Source organism: Doryrhamphus excisus, linkage group LG21, assembly GCF_037039965.1.
Source record: "Doryrhamphus excisus strain RoL-2023G ecotype Guam linkage group LG21, RoL_Dexc_Guam_v1.1, whole genome shotgun sequence".
In the NCBI taxonomy this organism is placed as follows: domain Eukaryota; kingdom Metazoa; phylum Chordata; class Actinopteri; order Syngnathiformes; family Syngnathidae; genus Doryrhamphus; species Doryrhamphus excisus.
In genome coordinates this window covers 4,552,572-4,573,815 of record NC_136377.1, presented here as the reverse complement: position 1 = coordinate 4,573,815, position 21,244 = coordinate 4,552,572, and the positions used below count along the sequence as shown (strand labels likewise).

Below are 21,244 nucleotides of genomic sequence, written 5' to 3'. Positions count from 1 at the left end.
ACTGGTGGCCAGCCAATCACAGGGCACATATAGACAAACAACCATTCACACTCACATTCATACCTATGGACAATTTGTAGTCACCAATTAACCTAGCATATTTTTGGAATGTGGGAGGAAACCGGAGTACCCGGAGAAAACCCACATATGCACGCGGAGAACATGCAAACTCCACACAGAGATGGCCGAGGGTGGGATTGAACTCGGGTCTCCTAGCTGTGAGGTCTGCGCGCTAAACACTCGACCGCCGTGCAGCCCCTGCTTGCTAATAATCAAAAGGAAAAAACATTTATGCGACAAAGAACAGCCTAGATATCACAATCTGGAGACACAGAGAGCAGCTTGTATCCAGGCAGAGGGAGAAAACCTATGTGGAAACTTACCCACAATGCCCCTGTGGACTCTCCCTCCCTCACCCCCTCCCTCCCTCCTTCCGAAGCGCACACTCACTGCGAAGCGGCAGAGTGCTGAACTCAGCAAAGTGCAGGCCAAGCTGCTATCTCTCATTTTGGCACTCGCCTCTCTTGTTATTCAATAATTTCAGTCTCCTCGTTCTGCTGCCTCTGCGTTAGTTAGCATTTAGCTAATGACACACAATAATTGACTGTGACATGTGTACTCAGATACAAAAATGACATTCATCCATTTCTATAACCATGGCAAAAGAACCACAATAATATATTTACATGATCTGCATGTTAGCTAATGCCAAACACCTGTTATGTTGTTTTTGTTGGCCGGACTCCCATTGTTTTTTTCCCCCGTGGTGTGGTATCGGTCCGTATTGGTATGATCATCACGACTAGAATGAATATATCCAAAATTGGCACGTTATTAGATTAGATTAAACTTTATTGTTATTGCTCATGTCACTGGTACAGGGCAACAAAATGCAGTTAGCATCCACCCAGAAGTGCAATTTTACAAGTACCTTAGTAGTAAGTAAATGTAGAAAAAAAATGGACAGATCTATGTAAAAAAAAAAAAAACTAGAACAGGCTATGATTATAATACAGTGAGGATATGTATACAGGGATATAAATGACTATAATATGGCTATTGTAGATTATACAGATTATTATAAACAGTATGGATGTGACAATATATAATAACAGTAATATGTACAGTATTGCAATGAAGTGACTAGAGTATGGTTATTGCAGATTATATAAATTATAAACAGTATGATGTATGAATGCGACAAGATATTACAGTAATATGTACAATAGTGCAATGAAGTGATTGGGGGGGGGGGGGCAGAGTTCAACAAGGAGACAGCTGTTGGGAAAAAGCTGTTCCTGAACCTGGTGGTTCTTGTCCGAGTTATGAGTTATGAGTTATGACAATGAAGCTGAGAATAAACGGGAGGATACGGGGGGAAGGATCGCTGTAAACAAGGCTGGCGCTAAGACAATTGCAGGACAGCAGGTGGTGGGAGGTTGCACTGCAGGAACGAGGATCTTTCTTTTGTTGTTATATATATACCAGTCCCAAAATACCATGCAGCCGCTCACGTTATAAATAAAACCACTTTCCTTCATATTTCTCAACCAAACAAATAAAACTATTCACATGACTCCATTCATTCGGTTTTGTAGTCGAGGTATCGTGACAACTCCAACAGTGATTATATTAGGAGTGACGGGGGGAGTTTGATCCAATGAGTCCCTGGTCTTTTGGGGCTCAGTGGTGAAGCTTTCACCCCTGCTGGGACCCAACATGTAAAGCCAAATCCTTTTGCTACAGACACACGCGTGCCATACAAATCCGAGTTAAATACCAAGAACAGTCCAGACTAATGGAGAGGGGGGGTGTGGGAGGCGGGGGGGATGGACGAGTTGTCCCAAACACGCCAAGCTTCAGCGGGACACCCCTCCAATTATCTTCAGATCAAATACAAAAGGCCACAGCTGCAGATCACCACGTTTGACGTTATTACGGAAAGATCAGTTGGTTATACTCACTAGAGCAGGGGTCTCAAACAAGCGGCCCGCGGGCCAAATGAGGCCCGCAAGACACTAGTTTGAGGCCCCCGCCTTGATATGAAAGTTTAATGTTAGTGCGGCCCGCGCAAGTTTGATATGGATGCTGTATGGTATCATGTACCCAGAAAAAATTATTACGTTTGATTAATGTTCATGTTCAAGGTTAAATAACTGTTAATAGTTATCCTCCCTATCCGTGTGGAAGTGGTAAGTTTTTGGCTATTTAAGTTTAAAGGAAATAACTTGAAGGCTACCGTTTAGGTCGCTAGCTCTCTAGTATGCGAGTTAGCATGTGTCTCAAGACCCTGCAGTTGCGCAATATGTTGTAAATAAAAAGAGTATAAATGTGACTATAGTCGTGTTTTGTCATGTCTACAGGGCTCTAATAATGCTTTGTTCATTTTAATCTGAAAAAAATAATTTGTCTACCCACCAACTATGTGTTTTTTTTTGCTGTTTTATTATTATTATTATATTTATTTATTACTGATTGATTTTCTTTATTCTTGATTTATTTATTTTTCATCTTATTTTGTGCAGAAAAATAAAAATTAAGATATTTGAGAACAGTGGAATGTTTTATCAGAGCTTTTATTGTAGAAAATTGGAACCAAAGCACTGAAAAATTTTGTATATTTTTTTGTTTTTAATAAATGCGTTTGTTTTTTTTTTTGGAAAACCTGATGCGGCCCAGCCTTGCCCAGACCCTAGCTCCAGTGGCCCCCAGGTAAATTGAGTTTGAAACCCCTGTGCTAGAGGGAAGATGGATAACGTTCTTACAGTTTCGGTTTCTTTATGCCTGCAGCTGAAACCACAGAGGGACAGCCAGAACCTTCAAAAGGCTCAAAACAATACATGTGGACCATCAAACACTTCATGCGAGCAGCCAGGTGCATGCGGCTGTATTGCAGCACATATATTCACCAGGATTCCATTTTATCCATTCTTGGCTCCATTTTTTTTTCCATCCACCTGAGAATTGAACAGCATTCCCCATTACGCTTCGCACTCTTTTGCTCTTCAATCCATTGGAAGGAAACAGCATCATGGAGGCTTCAAATAACAATGGACAAATCTTTTCGAGTAGATCCGCAATTCTGGATTTCCCATCTTATTTCTTTTCTCTGCTTTAGATTGTAAATACTTCATTTTTTTGTGGTAAATAGGACAGAAAGTGGTTTGATGGCACTATCTGCAGGGGGAAAAAGCATGCTGCCTACATTTTTTTGTGGTAATTGGGACAGAAAGCGGTTTGATGGCACTATCTGCAGGGGGGAATAACGTGCTGCAATAGTAGATTTTTGGCGGAGGCATTTTTGTGATTCAAATATATTACTCTTTTGAACGCATATTGTTTTCAGAAGCTATATCTTTACTTAAGTGACCCCACCAACTAACCGGAACTATGTTGATCATCACTAAAATCTGACCAAAACGATGCTCACAGGACAAAGTTGGGGGGGGGTAAGTCATCGTTGATGCACTACACTCCTGATGGGGATGTCATAGAACTTTGTGTCAAAAAAAAGTCATATTGAATCGGAAAATTTCTGGAGGAAAAAGCATCATGGAGGCTTCAAATAACAATGGACAAATATTTTCGAGTAGATCCCAACCTATTCGCAAGTCTGTATTTCCCATCAGATTTATTTTCTCTGCATTAGATTGTAAATACTTCATTTTTTTGGTGGTAAATGGGAAGGGAAGTGGTTTGATGGCACTATCTGCAGGGGAAAAAGTAGGTAATAGTAAATTTTTGGCGGAGGCATTTTTGATTTTTGTGATTCAAATATATATTACTCTTTTGAACGCATATTGTTGTGAGAAGCTATATCTTTACTTAAGTGACCCCACGAACTAACTGCAACTATGTTGCTCATCACTAAAATCTGACCAGAACGCTGCTCAAAGGACAAAGTTGGGGGGTAAGTCATTGTTGATACACTACACTCCTGATAGGGATGTCATAGAACTTTGTGTCAAAAAAGGTCATATTGAATCGGAAAATTGCCGGAGTAGATCCCAACCTATTCGCAAGTCTGTATTTCCCATCAGATTTATTTTCTCTGCTTTAGATTGTAAATGGGACGGGAAGTGTTTTGATGGCACTATCTGCAGGGGAAAAAGCGTGCTGCAATAGTAGATTTTTGGCGGAGGCATTTTTGTGATTCAAATTACTCTTTTGAACGCATATTGTTTTGAGAAGCTATATCTTCTATATCATCATAGAACTTTGTGTCAAAAAAGGTCATACTGAATCGGAAAATTGCGGAAATTCACTTATCACTGTCGGAACCAATTAACTGCGGTAAACGAGGGATGACTGTATTGCTGTTAGAGTATCATCGAAAAAAATGAAAATCAATGACTCCAGCAGTCAATAGTGTCCGCTCCCTACGGCTGCTTCAACCTCAATCCTGCAGCAAAGACAAAAGGAGCTGAGAGGCCAGCAGAGGATGCAGGGATCAGCTGGATGGATGGATGGAAGTGCAAACAAATGGTGAGGCATCATTGCGAGCTAAATCACGCACAATTGTTGTCAACAAGCTCAACTGAAGGGCAAGCTGACACTTCTGCGCCCCACATTGCTGTCATACCAACCCACTCTGATGCTCGGAAACAGCATGCTTCTCCTGTTAATTAGCTCTGACAAATAACGTAATCGGGGCTCTTATCTACGCAAAAGGAGGACTTCTCCTTTTGCGTAGATAGACATGACACTGACATGAACGCTGGAATTACAAAGTCCAGCTGAAGGAAACAGCCTCACAGGCTCATTTGGCATACAAGCGGAGACAGGAAGCTGCTCGTTTTCCAAGTGTTTGAAAATAGACTCGATGGCTTACTGGACAGCAAAACACAAGTAAATGGGTTATCATGGTAATACCTCATGTTGTCAGTGGATGCATGCATGCATGCTTCTTGACATTACAGTACACTAAACAGAGACTGGAACAAATTCTGCATATTTATTCATCTCTCCGGTGTCTAAACTATGCATCCCTGAGCCGGGTTTCAGAGTGTAATCACTGACAGAACATTTTAACGGTATTAACACATGTGAAGGGGGTTTGGGAGGAGAAGGATATGAATATGTATGAGTGAAGTAGAGACGACGCACAAAGCAAAGATGGCCGACTGAACAGTACTGGAAGTAAACAGCAATACACTGTTGTTGCCAGGTTGCTTTTTAAGGTGTTATATCACTGATATCCGTATGGTAGGAGTTCCTAAGAATGCAATCCTGGAATATCAGCTAATATCGCAAGCTATGCTAGCAGATATTGTTGGCATATCACAATTTTTGGGTATGTTTTATGAGGTATGTTGACCTGATTATTAGTTAGCAAACAAACCCAGATTTTGGTAGGAGTTCCTAAGAATGGAATCCTGGAATATCAGCTAATATCGCAAGCTATGCGAACAGATATTGTTGGCATATCACTATTTTTGGGTGTGTTTTATGAGGTATGTCGACCTGATTATTAGTTAGCAAACAAACCCAGATTTTTGCACCATGTTGTGTTTTTATTAGCTCTGCTTCGCTCACTGCAATACCGCAAACATTCCTGTTCTTATAACTAATAAAACCTCACCATTTTGGGTATCAAAGCCATGAATGATGTGGACAAAAAGGGAGACCGGAGACAATTCTAGTCGATGCTAATAAAACGGAAAGCACCGCATTTTTTTCCCCCCGCTAAGCTTGAGCCCTGCAGCTTCTCTACTACAACTGACCCAGAAAAGCAAATTTTAAAATATGATAAAATGAAGCCGGCGGCACGGTGGTCGAGTGGTTAGCGCGCATCCCTCACAGCTAGGAGACCAGCGTTCAATTCCACTCTCGGCCATCTCTGTGTGGAGTTTGCATGTTCTCCCCGTGCATGCGTGGGTTTTCTCCGGGTAATCCGGTTTCCTCCCACATTCCCACATTGTCCATAGGTATGAATGTGAGTGTGAATGGTTGTTTGTCTATATGTGCCCTGTGATTGGCTGGCTGGCGACCAGTCCAGGGTGTACCCCGCCTCTCACCCAAAGACAGCTGGGATAGGCTCCAGCACCCCCGCAACCCTTGTGAGGAAAAAGCGGTAGAAAAAGAATGAATGAATGAATAAAATGAAGCCCCCTTTTTTTTTTTTTTTACACGGTAGCCCACCCCCATTTCCCAAATATGAATACCTTCCTCTTCCCCTCCCACTTTCTGCTTCTGCCATCAGCGTCTGCTAATCTACTTTGTAAAGGCTGCCTCTCTTTTTTTTTTGTTAAAGAGAACTCCACATATTATCCACCTCTGCCGAGGCTCTGATGCCATCCTACGCAGCAAATAAACAGCTTGACATCTTCCCTAAACTCCCACAGTTCCATCCACCAACAAGTAAACACACCATGGCCTCAGCAGAAGACAACAACATTTTGGGGTTCATTCAGCGGCTTGTCTGAGGTGTGTCAACCGAATTGCAGCAGAAAACAGATGGATAAGAAAACGAGCGTCTGGATGCAAATGAAACAAAAAGAGTCATAAACTTCCCCCGGCATTTCTGAGTGTCATTCATCGGCACAGTAGAATCCAAGAAAAAGGAAGCCTTTCACCGAGCTGACTTAAAATGAGACAAGAAAGAGGGGCGGAAGGGGGTGGGGGTGGTAGGCTGGGAAGAAGATCTGCAGGCAGACACCTTACATTTCATATAAACCTCACACATCGCCACGCTTGCCTTCATATCCCAGAAACCGAGGACCCACGTCTGGCAGTGACAGTTACAATATGTGACAGGAAGGCCACAGGTTTGATATTACAGCAGGCTTAACTGGAGAGGCCTCTCACACGGAGACAATAAATTCCACTCCAGACTTCGGCCGCAGCTGGAGACTGAACCGCTGTCTCGCAGACAAAAGAAAGACGAAAGTGCCTCACGGGACAAAAAGCTGAATATCAGGAATACGCTGGCCAGAAAAATCACAAAATAGCCTGGAGGGAAAAATGCCTCGGACAAAGATGGGCCTGTTCGGTATTAGAAGGTTCTCTATTCTGCTCGCAACATTAGGAAACTGAAAAATGGTGGCCAGAAAATGACGGTCGTCAAATATTCTGGAGCTTTGAGGTGTTAGCAACAACACATACGGAGATATGATGCTACTTTAAGATAATGCAGCATTCATTTTTTGTTTTGTTTTATATATTTACCCTCGGGCGGCACGGCGGTCGAGTGGTTAGCGCGCAGACCTCACAGCTAGGAGACCCCGTGCATGCGTGGGTTTTCTCCGGGTACTCCGGTTTTCTCCCACATTCCAAAAACATGCTAAATTAATTGTCCATAGGTATGAATGTGAGTGTGAATGGTTGTTTGTCTATATGTGCCCTGTGATTGGCTGGCGAACCAGTCCAGGGTGTACCCCGCCTCACGCCCAAAGACAGCTGGGATAGGCTCCAGCACCCCCGCGACCCTCGTGAGGAAAAAGCGGTAGAAAATGAATGAATGAATATTAACCCTCTTGAAAAAGGCAGGTTGCCAGATGAATACTCGTGTCGCCTATCTCATTTCTGGATGTTCTTCCTTGGGGCACCCCTTCAAAAAACCAATAGTGTATATGCAGCCAGTTTATTAGCTCAGCTCTTGGGACATCCTCACTAATGTGGTTCTTATCTCCTTATACTCCAAAACATCTGCAACAGCTGTCGTCTTGCGGGGGGATGCGGCTGTCATCGTCACACCAAAACAAAACGAGAATGACGTCGTGTCGTCTCTATATGACCACCCCGTACGCCCTTCTTGACAGTCCCAGGCAATGTCAGTGGGACTCAGCTGCATCCATCCATCTGTTGTTTCTACAGAGCGAGAGTCGGGAGTCTTTGAAGCTTAGCTAGTTTGCTATTTTGAACATGCAGCATTGTGTTGATGTTGATGAGGATGGAAGGGACAACAGAGGACCTCCAAATATAGCTCCATCTTTTGAGCCAGCTCCCAGAAATACTGTTGAAAAAAATACTAACATTCCCAATAAGTTTAAGCAGCTATTCCACTTATATGCTAGGACTACGTTAAAAAGCCATAGCATTTCAGTATGTGGAATCAAACTATGGAATGGATTGAGTAAGGAAATCAAACAATGCACAACGATGAGCCAATTCAAGAAACAATACAAGCAGTTGATGTTTGCTAAATACAAGGATGAAGAGTCTTGAACCAGTCATGATGTGCTATATATATATATATATATATCACTATATTGACACTTACTATGGTACCCATAGTATGTATTATAGTATACCATAGTATGGTATTATGTCCTTGGATGGTCATATCACCTCCTACTTCGGTTCATTCATTCATTTTCTACCGCTTTTCCTCACGAGGGTCGCGGGGGTGCTGGAGCCTATCCCAGCCGTCTTCGGGCGAGAGGCGGGGTACACCCTGGACTGGTGGCCAGCCAATCACAGGGCACATATAGACAAACAACCATTCACACTCACATTCATACCTATGGACAATTTGGAGTCGCTAATTAACCTAGCATGTTTTTGGAATGTGGGAGGAAACCGGAGTACCTGGAGAAAACCCATGCATGCACGGGAAGAACATCTCCAGGAGATGGCCGAGGGTGGAATTGAACCCTGGTCTCCTAGCTGTGAGGTCTGCGCGCTAACCACTCAACCTCCGTGCCGCCCCTCCTACTTCAGTATGAAAATAAAAAATAATAAAATTTAAAAAAAAACTTAAAACTGTATTATGGAAAGCAGGAAGTGAACAAATGTAACAGTTACTGATTGTAAAAGTACCAGATGGAGGGGTAGGATTTAATAAACTTTGCTTCTTCCTACTCCTTTCGGACATGTGGAACTGTGAACTGATTATGTGATGCATTCAATTGTAATCTGATGCATGTTCAAATGAAATTAAACCATTACCATTCCTACGAGGCCACAGGCAGGACGAGGGCCCCCCCCCCCAGTCACTAGCACACTGGTTTCCAATTCCAATACTCCACCAAGCCATCCATGTCAGTGCATTCATAACTCAATATTAGAAGATATAAGAATATATCACAGGGACTGAATTATTGCTGTGTGTGTATTCCTACGACGCGTCAGGCATAAAAAGAACAGCCTTCCCGGCCTCTTTTAGTCTTTTGTTCACTGGCGGCCTTGAGTCTGTCGGGCCTCAGATACGCTCAGAGAAAAGAAAACACCATTCACGAAGGTGGAGGAGCTGATGAGAAGACAGATCGCACCATTTCGTCGGGTTCAAGGTGTGAAACAAAAGACTAAGAATAAAAGCTTTTAGATTGCTGCCGCAAAAATAGTGAGGGTGAGTGATTTGTTGTTGCTGATATCAACCGTGGGCGTGGCTTCACCTTCATCATCCCTCATCATTATGACACTGGTGATGTCCAGGACAGGAGCCGGAAACCAAAGGAGGGTTTCAGCCAGCCTGTGTATATGCAGACTGAACAGATCAGGCTTCGCTACAAATCTAAATTAACCTAGCATGTTAAAATGTGATTGCAATGTTATCTTATAGTGTCCTCCAATCCAATTCCTTAATATAACAATGTTTTGGACAAAGTAATGAGTTGTGGACACCTGTAGAGCAGCTACACACAATAACCCGCACAGAAACTTTCTAGATCTTCCAGAATCTGCACCTATTCCAGCTGTATTTCTTTGGATTCCGTGCTTACCGCAACAACGATACGTTTTAATTCATTCCACCCAACGGCCCGCCTCCAGGCACGCCCACTCCGCTGTGGTTGGCTGGGAACCCCACTTTATAGGAGTTGTAGTCGGAACTCCAACCATTTGCGCCTGGTGCATCGTTAGGATATTGTACAGAAATTGTTAGCCATTGCTAACAATGTAAACACAGAAGCAGAGCTTAGCGGAGGGCAGAGAGCGTATCTGGCTTACAGTGTACGCCCATATAAGGAAGCCCGCCATTTTGAACCAATTCCAAATGTGTAAACCTAATTATCTGAAATTCTGGCATCGTTAAACACAAGAATACAACATTCTAACTACATTTATAGGTCAGGAAAGTGAAAAAAGCACAACAGGTCCTCTTTAAATTATTATTTAACACTGTTAAAAAAAGGCAATAACATCAAAACTAAAGTTACTGAGGTTACAAGTCAAGCAACGCTTGCTTCTCCTTTCCCCTTCTGTCCAGCCGACAGAGGTGACTCACCAGGTAATGGCCTCTCTGCACAGCTGCAGGGGTCATGGGTATGGGGGCGGGGGGTCATATGACAGACAGCAGCCTCCAGCCGCTGTGCCGCATTCCATTCGACCCGTCGTCTGCGAATTGTTTGATATGGGATAACCTTGACTTGCTGGCTGGCCTTTTTCTAAAGTGTCACCTTTAATAGCATCTTGACATTTGTAGTTCGTCAAGGAGGATTTTTTTTTCCTTATTGCTTCAGGGAAACAAATGGAGCGGCAACAACAAGTCGGCATTGACTACATCTATCAAACCACCATCCACCGCATCTGCTTCTTTTGCAACATGGGTTTCAAACATGCGGCCCGCGGGCCAAATGTGGCCCGCAGGACACTAGTTTGAGGCCCCCGCCTTGATATGAAAGTTTAATGTTAGTGCGGCCCGCGCATGTTTGATATGGAAAAATTATTACGTTTGATTAATGTTCATGTTAAAGGTTAAATAACTTTATAGTTATCCTCCCTATCTGTGTGGAAGTGGTAAGTTTTTGGCTATTTAAGTTTAAAGGAAATAACTTGAAGGCTACCGTTTAGGTCGCTAGCTCTCTAGTTTGCGAGTTAGCATGTGTCTCAAGACTCTGCAGTTGCGCAATATGTTGTAAATAAAAAGAGTATAAATGTGACTATAGTCGTGTTTTGTCATGTCTACAGGGCTCTAATAATGCTTTGTTCATTTTAATCTGAAAAAAAAAATTTGTCTCCCCACCAACTATATGTGGTTTTTAAAGTTTTTATTATTTGCCGTTTTATTATTATTATATTTATTTATTTATTACTGATTGATTGATTTTCTTTATTCTTGATTTGTTTATTTATTTTTCATCTTATTTTGTGCAGAAAAATATAAATTAAGATATTTGAGAACAGTGGAATGTTTTATCAGAGCTTTTATTGTAGAAAATTGGAACCAAAGCACTGAAAAAGTTTGTATATTTTTCTTTTTTTAATAAATGCGTTTTGTTTTTGTTTTTTTAAACCTGCCCAGACCCTAGCTCCAGTGGCCCCCAGGTAAATTGAGTTTGAAACCCCTGTTCTACAATAAACGTGATAATTAGATTTTACTGATATAACACCTATGTAGTTTCATCATTATACTTTCATATGGTTTGATGATGATGAGCAGAGGAAATAAGCAGAATCATAACTTGATGGAAAAACACGCAGATAGCTCACAACGTAGAAAGATGACCTTCCCAATGTTAATCCTCACAGCTTTGCTTGATCCCTCCACCAGGCACAAAAGTCAGCGAGACACCCTGACATCTTCATCTTCAATCTTTTTAATCATCACCTCAACCAACGCGCAACCAGTCACCGACAGGATACACATTAAAGTCACTTTCCACGGTTAAAACAACCCCGTGGCGTTCTCTGATGTGCCATCTCTCGATTGATGAGTGTATCATTACTGGGGCAGCAATAGGGGGGGGTTCGTCAGTGGGGGTGGCGTTCGGGGTCAGTCGTGTTTGGAAGTCTCTGCTTTTGTTCAAATCTCGTCAAGTGTGAAAAACGGGGCCAGGCCTGAGGGCCCCCCCCCCTCTGCTGCATCACTGTCACACCGAGTACGCCATTACAACATTTTGAATTTTAGACACCACAAACCTTTGCCTTAATTATTCATGCAGAGGAAAAGGTCCTACAAAAGGTTCTCTGCTAAACAACACAGCGCTTACAATGCAACACAGTTAGTCAGCACTGCCGGGGAGACTGCAAAGGAAACAAACATGGCTGCTAATGAGTATTGATTCTGTGGAAAACAATTAAAAAGAGTCCAAATGTCGGAAAATCTTACAAGAGATATCTTGAACTTTGTACCTCCACTTAAGATCATCATGGCTTCTCTTGGCTATCACTTTTTCATTTGTCTTGCAAAAAAGATTAAAGAAAGATTAAAGTCCCACTTTTAGGGTCTTAATTTAAAAACTGGCAACATGAATAATATAATACAGCAGTGTGAAAAAAAATTCCTGATTTTTTTTGTCACACTTAACAGTTTCAGATCATCAAACTAATTTCAAAATTATTGCCAAATAAACTAACCTATCAGCCTGGAAAAAGGTGATAAAGTCATTTCTTGAGATATGGGACTCCAGCAAACCACAGTGAGAGCCATTATCCACAAATGTCTAAAACATGAAACAGTGGTGAAGGAGGACCCCAAAAGGACAGCAACGACTCATCCGAGAGGTCACAAAAGACCCCACAACAGTAGTAGACGATAGCACAGCTGATAACAAATCAACTCAATCTATCAATCCAAATGTCATATGTCTGCCTAAGACTGATTAAGAACACACCCATTTTTGTCAAAAAAAAAAAAAAAAAAGACGATTTGGACGAAAATCCCCCCAAAAACGTGTTCAGCTGATGATCAGGATCACATGGCTTTCATTCCAATGTGTGATGGAGTCCAAACAAACATGTAATCTGAGCTAAAAACATTGCACAACTCCTGTTCCTTCCTTCCTGGTGAGGTTAACCAGCTGCAGATAAAAAAGTATCTTTCAGTTTCACACCCAAAGCAAAAAAAAAAAAAAAACTTTTACTGAGATTAAATAAGATCTGCTTCTACATACTCCTTTTCAAACATATCAAACTGTGCGAATGTAAACATGTGACGTCATAAAGTTGTACAGCATGTCCGACAAGCATGTCAACCACTACCATGTTTTTTTATAAAAAATTTTTGTTTATAAAAAAGGTATCCAGCTGGTCACATTCAAGGACAATGAGTTTATACTTTAACTATCCTTCTGCTGAAAGGCAAAGATGACCTCTGCCAACAACCTTTTTACCTTTGTTCGATTGACCACTGCAAAGAATAAATAATTGACTTTCTGTCTCACGCACACATATACAAAAAAAATACACACATTCAATACCGGAAAGGGAAACATAACCATAATTTCATGATGTTTGCGGTGGGACTTAAATAGTGATAGTTAAAAGATAATAGACCGGCAGTAAACATTGATTTTTGATTTGATGACAACAGCTGGGTGACGTGAACGGATTCCGCTGTCACCACGGATTTAATCACAGATGCTTGCAGTGGCTTCTATCCAAGCCAAATAAACAATGGCTGCGTTGGGTGAAAAATGGAGGAGCAGAAAACAAGGCTGGGTAGATTTGTTTGCATTATGTGGTCAATTTTGGAATGAATATATATGTAAAATACATATTTATATGTCGTTTACAGTTTTTTGTGCTAGAAGCAAAAAGAAATGATAAGTTTGGTGCAGTTTTAAGGCGGAAAAACAGCCACAATGTGGGAGAAGCTCGTTTTATAAGAGCTCAGCATGCATCTTTCCTGTAGAAATACACACTGCACAGCTACCAGGAAGTGAAAAGGCATGGAGTCTTGTAATGTTGGCAGATATTACGCATTAAGGGGGAAATTTGAATGCATTCACAAACATGCACACACACATAGTTCAATTCCATTCATTCATTTTCTACCACTTTTCCACAGATGTCTTTTGGCAAGAGGCGCCAGCCAATCACAGGGCACATATAGACAAACAACCATTCACACTCACATTCATACCTATGGACAATTTGGAGTCGCTAATTAACCTAGCATGTTTTTGGAATGTGGGAGGAAACCGGAGTACCTGGAGAAAACCCACGCATGCACGGGGGAGAACATGCAAACTCCACACAGAGATGACAAAGGGTGGAATTGAACCCTGGTCTCCTAGCTGTGAGGTCTGCGTGCTAACCACTTGACAAACCTCTTGACAAATCAAAATAATCAAAAACCGAAAGGGATTGGAAAAATGGCTGTGACTGAATGAGTGAGGAATTGCGTGGGCAACAGATGTGCTGTCACTGGCGTGGAAAAAGGAGTTCAGAACATTCAAGAGCCATCTTGTTAAAAGCAGTAAATTAACCATAAATGCCTCTATTAAATTCCTACAACTATATTCGCTGGGCGTGTGGTCTATAAAAGCAACCCACCCCCGGGGGGGTCTCTCATTAGTCAAAACAACATAGCCACACCACAAACAAGCTGTGGCTGTAAGCAACCCTGTGAGGTACAGTCGTCGACTGGTGTCAAACTCATGTTCCTAGTGTTTACAATGAACTCATCATCAGTATCATTACAACCTTCTTTTTAGGGAAAAATATCAAAATTCATGAAAATGTTTGTTTTGAGTAAACAGCATGCCTGTGAAGTTTCTCAAAGGATGGTATTTATGAGGACATAATGACCTCTTGGTCCTTTGAAGATGTTTTGCTAACGTTATCAGCCCATGTGCCAGAATTTGGAACTCCTAGCCGGAGCTGCTGTAAGGCCACAAAGGGTGATGATGGAACCCTCCTCCTCCTCCTCCTCCTACACTAAACCAACCCTCCACTGGCCTCGCCCCTCTTTTCCTTCCACTCTCATTTTGTGGATGCAGGAACTCATAGGTAGAATATTTTTTTTAAAACACCCCAAAAAAAACCAAATCATAAATTGCTTCCAGTTTCCAACATGGGTGGCCAAAGACAAAGCTCAATGATGAGGTGCAGTAGATCTCCACTATGGGCCTTTTAAAAGTCACACTTGGACCACTTTGTACACATTAACACGCTTTGAATTAATTAAACAATGACAATTATTACTCCACATGCTCTTAAGTGTGGACTTAAGACACCGGATTGGATGCGCATCCTCATCTACCACACACACACACACACACATAAAAAGATACAGCATCCCAAAGATGAGAGCTGGAGAGTGGGGAGGGGAGGGGTGATACTGCGGGGACTCACCAGTCGGTGTCGGAGGTCTCGTCAATGACGTCCTGGTAGGCGGTGAGCAGGGTCAGTCTGTTCTTTGCAAGATTCACAGCCATGTTCGAGCCCAGCGAGCATCCAGGCCGCTGCTGATGGGAGAAAAGACGCGGAATGAGCCCCTCTGAGGCAGCAGGAGAGAGGAGGAGGAGGAGGAGGAGGAGGAGGAGGAAGTCCTGAGTGGCGGAGACAAAGAGAAACGTCACAGTGGCCGAGGGGTCCTAGCGCCGAAATATTTCGGCCTGATATGTCTGCTTCTGCCACGTGAAAGTTTCAACGCCCGTCAAAATCTGAATACTGTACATGACAGCAAATCATAACAAGCCCGATGAGCATAATTAAATGAAAATAAACCCCTCTTTGACATCATAACACTCTTTGAGGAGCAGTGTTGCATCATTGCTTCTCTTGGCTATCACTTTTACTTTGATTTGTCTTGCACAAAAAGATTAAAGTCCCACTTTTAGGGTCTTAACTTAAAAACTGGCAACATTAATAATATAATACAGCAGTGTGGAAAATGTGTCCCCCCCCACCCCAAATTCCTGATTTTTTGTCACACTTAACAGTTTCAGATGATCAAACTAATTTCAAAATTATTGACAAATAAAGTAAAATAAAAAATAAAAGTCATTTCTACAGATATGGGACTCCAGCAAACCACAGTGAGAGCCATTATCCACAAATGTTCCACAAACATGGAACAGTGGTGAAAGAGGACCCCAAAAGGACAGCAGTGACTCATCCAAGAGGTCACAAAAGACCCCACAACAACATCCAAAGCCTCAGTTAAGGTCAGTGTTCATGACTCTTGGGAACAAAAAAAAAAAACATTAAGGCCCGTCTTTTTAGGAAAATACTCCGATGAGACAAAAGTCGAACCTTTTGGAAGGTTTAAATCTGTCATAACAGTAAAGTCGCATTTCAGAAAAAGAACATAATCAACAGTAAAATACGGTGGAGGTAGTGTGACGGTCTGGGGCTGTTTTGCTGCTTCAGGACCCGGAAGAATTGCTGTGATAAATGGAACCATGAATGAAGCTGGTGAAGCTGAAACCAAACTTGGGTTCTGCAGCAGGACAACGATCCAAAACACACCAGCAAGTCCACCTCTGAATGGATGCAGAAAAACAAAATGGAGACCTTGGATTGGCCTAGTCAAAGTATATATAAGACCCGAATCTGATTGAGATGCTATGGCATGACATTAAAAAGGCACTAAATGCTAGAAAAAGCCTCCATTGTGGCTGAATGACAACAATTCTGCAAAGATGATTTCATTATAAAGTTCTTTTGTAATGTTAATAAACTTGAAAAAGGTTCTTTTTTTTTTTCTTATTTCCCGGAAAAGTCTACTCAATTAGCTTAAAAAGCTTCCCTCACTGACTGCTTGCTGTTGGTGGTTGGTCGGTTGCCGCGGTAACCTGCCTGCCTCATAGTGTTGAACCCCACACTGGGTGCCTTTCTCCCACAAGCGGGCAGGACGGCTGGCTCTGAGCCCACATACCTTCTTCATCATTGAGGCTGCAGGATAATGGAGGAGGAAGAGGAGGGGGCGGCAGCAGTGATGGTGGGTCCTTCAATTTGTGCTTTTACATGTTTACTTGTTGTAATATATATATATATATATTTTTTTTTTTTTTTCATAATAATGCGACTTTACCTGGTTCGTCATTCAGTCACAACTTTGAGCTCTTAACATTACCACTTTATTTTTAGAAAACAAATACTTTTTTACTATAATACTGAAACATTATTCTTGTTTTTTCTCACAACTTTAACATAATTTTACCAAGGTTTGTCCTTTGAGTGCGGCCATTTTTCTATGCTAAAAAGTACCATTGTGGGAATGCTTGTATTATAATGTTAGCATGGCTAGTTTAGAAATCAGTACTACACACTTGAAACACTCATGAACACATTATTTTATTTTATTTATTCTTTTTTAACATATTAGAAAGCATTTGATGAACCTGGTAAAGTGAATATTTTGGTTGACTAGCCAGCTAAGTTTGTGCATAGCTTGGATGCTAATGCTAGTAACATTACTAGTTAAAGTTATCTTTAATTGAAAGAATAAATACAACATTTTAACTGTAATATTGAAACATTATTCTTGTTTTTTCTCACAACTTTAACATAATTTTACCAATTTTTGTCCTTTGAGTGTGGCCATATTTCTATGTTAAAAAGTACCATTGTGGGAATGCTTGTATTAGCATGCTAGCATCTAGCTTGTGGCTAGAATAGAAATCACTACTACACACTTGAAACACTCATGAACACATTATTTTATTTTATTTATTATTTTTTAACATATTAGAAAGCATTTGATGAACCTGGTAAAGTGAATATTTTGGTTGACTAGCTAGCTAAGTTTGTGCATAGCTTGGATGCTAATGCTAGTAACATTACTAGTTAAAGTTATCTTTAATTGAAAGAATAAATACAACATTTTAACTGTAATATTGAAACATTATTCTTGTTTTTTCTCACAACTTTAACATAATTTTACCAATTTTTGTCCTTTGAGTGTGGCCATATTTCTATGTTAAAAAGTACCATTGTGGGAATGCTTGTATTTGGATGCTAGCATCTAGCTTGTAGCTAGGATAGAAAGCACTACTACACACTTGAAACACTCATGAACACATTGTTTTGTTTTATTTATTATTTTTTAACATATTAGAAAGCGTTTGATGAACCTGGTAAAGTGAATATTTTGGTTGACTAGCTAGCTAAGTTTGTGCATAGCTTGGATGCTAATGCTAGTAACATTACTAGTTAAAGTTATCTTTAATTGAAAGAATAAATACAACATTTTAACTGTAATGTTTAATTTCATGTCCAGTTTTACCCCATTATTTGAATTAAATGAATAAGTTTTTCTCCTAATTCTATTGTAAAAAGCTTGTGAATGCTGGTGTCTAGCATTAAACTACCCTGCGGATCCTAATGTTGGTGCTCCTTACGGGAATAGAAAGAACTATTAAACACTCAACTGCCAGACTGCAAAATATCATGGCTACATTAGAAAGCTATTGATGAGCTTGCATTTCAGCCTGGTCATGTGAATGTTTTGGTTGTGGACACTTGAGACTAGCTATAGCTAAGAAGCGTGTGTTTGCTTGGATGCTTTTGACAAAACATAACAGTGCTAGGCACAAAGTGGCAAGATGTGTCTTTTCTTAAAGCAGGCCAAAATGCGCTGAAGACTCAAGCCGGGCCTGCTGAGTTAGCTGACATTAAACTACCTTTGCCCCCCCTCTAATGGAGGGTTCAACCTGACAGGACAAATTAGCCGGTAAGTGCTGAACGATACAGATTACTCTGTTCGACTCTGCTGGACTAAGAAATAAATAATACTTACACAAATCAGAGTTTAATCCCGCAAATGGCCAGTTGTAAATCCTCAGATTGAGGTCAGAGCTTCTGCTAAAGATGACAGGAAGGCTTACTTATATTTTAGGATTTCACAAACTTAACTGCACATTGTCTGTTTGTTGGCTGGGTTGCAGGACACAGGGTGATTTTTATCTCCTCATTTCCCCCCACTTCCTGTTAGCATTCTGTCTTTGTGGCACCTGGGTGTTGATTGATTTATTGATTAGCTCCTACAGAGAGACATCTGTGGTTGAGGCAGACAGCTGGACAGACAAAGAAAACAAAGACATGTCATCAGTATTTCACTTCCCATTTACCTATCGATCTCGCTTTGCATATTGAGAGGGCTTAACAACATACGGTTTACTGCAGTGTATTTGCCGCCCCCTTGTGTTTGAATATGGCAATCACGGGAAGTGTTTCCCAGACAGAATACGCCATAACACAAAGGGAAAAATTATGTCGAATAAATAATATCGGAAATGCCACCAACACGAAGGGCCGCATATTTTACTTTTTAGATCATATTTTTGTTGTTTATTTCAACAACAAAGCAAACATCGAAACCATTTATGAATACATTCTCTAAATGAGTTTAGTTCCCTCGCTGCCACCAAAGGAGACACCGGAAGTTAGCAAAAAGAGACAACCACAGTGAGTCTGAAGTGGTGTAATGATTGTGTAGAAATATTATGTATATAATACAAATATTAACAATATTGGTGAAGTAACCAATAACTGTGGCCGCCCAGGAGATATTAGTGCTTTTTGAAAACGCTCTCGCATGATATAACTAGGATCTTTGTAGAAAAAAAAGACGGCAACGAGTCATTTGATTGACACTAATGTGGGCGCGTGTACATTTCCACTCCCACGTGATCACATTTGCTTTGATAATTTAAGGAATAGAATAATACTATCAAAATTTTATGTCGAATCTAAGGATACCTTATCTAAGACTAAGATTTTAACTAAATTCTAATTCTTTTGATCTCACCTCCTTGCATTGTGAAGCTCAATTTAGAATCCAACATTACAAAACAATCAACTGGTGTTGTACATCTGTTGTGTTATATGTACAATTCAATAAATAAAATACAAAAAAACCCACAAAACTGTTTTGGATATATATTTAATATATGTATATGTGTTATATATACACACTAGTTTACTGTACATTTCAGCGATTAACAGGTTTGTCTCGTCAATGTGCTTTTTTTTTTTACAAATTATCAGGTATATAAAAAAAATGATGCAATTGATGTTAAAATAAATGCCCACAAAAGACACTTTATTATGAGAATACTTTTATTATAAATATACAGTGTGTTCAAATGGAATGGTACCTGACACTGCCATCCTTTTAACGTTTTTAGGAAAAAATAAAACTGAAAACCGGTTTTGTGCTGCACATCTGCAATCATCTAATCACACAAATTCTGAAAAAATATTATATAGTGTATATATGTATATGTACATACATATATACAGTATGCGCACACACTGTATATAGATAAATTTAGAAACTGTATATATATATATATAAACATACGGTATATATATGTATGTGTGCACACACATACATATATACACACAGACACACACATACACATGGTATGTGTGTACACAGTATATGACAACGCCACAGCGGCATTCAGGATGTTAAAAGATGATGTGCACTCCGAGAAGATGCCATCATGTTTGATCTGTAATTTGGTGTCATGTCATAACAGTGAGGTCAGAGGATGATGATGTAACGTAGACGTTTTGTCGGTACTCTTAAAGTTGCTGCATGTCGATTTATTCAAATTGTAAGATCATGCAATGAAAACACTTCCCATGAAATCTTCTGCGTTTGGCCTCGAGTCACCCCTACGTTCCCTTCTTACGCAACCACTTCCACATCTGAAAATTCAGCCATTTTAACATCAGTTCTCTAACACAGCTGAGACGTCACCAGCGTTATTGACAGCGGCCGGTTCCGGTGGAACGACAATGAAAGTACTCTTCGGCAGACATAATAGCCCCTTTCACGCAGACTCCTTCAGAAACAAAACAGTTGAACAAGAGATCTGGCATTTGTCTGCCTGTACCTTTTATACAGAACAAGTCTTTCATGTTATGTTATGACTGGCATATCCTTTCACACAGGCAGCATCCCACCTGTCATACTACCTCATAATGTTATGTTACATTTTACAGTAACACCACATTAGTGAGAGTGAAATGTGTCAAACGTGTACACCCAGGATACACATGGGTTACCGAAGATGGAAAATTGCCAGGACCACTCGAGTTTTTTTTTTTCCCCACACAAAGTCGGCAGTGCATTTGACACAGAACCCAACTTTACAACCAATCCCGACATTGGCATACTATTCCTTTTTCACTACATCCAGGGTAACGTCCTACCATTCACACAGAACTGAGACAAAGGCTGAAAAATGCAGGCCACCCCCGCATAACAACACCTTCACACCTTTCCAACAAACTCCAAACTAACTTTCATAACCGCTACAGTGAGAGGACAATCTTAAAACACGACATGCAGCACCTTTAATCCCGCAAATGTCACTCACGTCACGCTAGCGCCCCAAAATGGCCACCACGGTTTCCCTGTGGATGAGTGCCGAAGGTCCGGTTTGGCTGCCACGAAAACATCACAGGTTGTTCAAGTCAATGGCGTGAAGGCGATCAAGCAAGCTCGTTTCAAAACGTCCGAATGGCCAAAGTTTGCTCCTAAAGCATCAGGCACTTCATGTTAAGTACTTTCACACCAATTGGGCAGTGCCGTTCAAGATCGATGGATGCTGTAGTGTGCAAAAACACTGGATATAACAACTCTGAACATGCATAAACAAAATGTAAACATTGAAATATT

General features: G+C 40.8%; 1 protein-coding gene across 4 annotated transcripts in view; it reads right to left on the bottom strand.

Annotated features, from left to right (window-relative positions):
• dbn1 (drebrin 1) overlaps nt 1-15,204 on the bottom strand; it is a 55,070-nt gene extending 39,866 nt beyond the window's left edge. The window contains exon 1 of one of the 4 annotated variants that reach the window (XM_058086350.2): nt 14,959-15,204. In XM_058086350.2, the coding sequence (XP_057942333.2) occupies nt 14,959-15,041 (83 nt within the window). In that variant the 5' untranslated portion in view covers nt 15,042-15,204. The remainder of the gene's footprint in view (nt 1-14,958) is intronic. The other 3 variants (XM_078787612.1, XM_078787611.1, XM_078787613.1) reach the window with 3 other exon arrangements.
• Nucleotides 15,205-21,244: the final 6,040 nt, after the last annotated feature.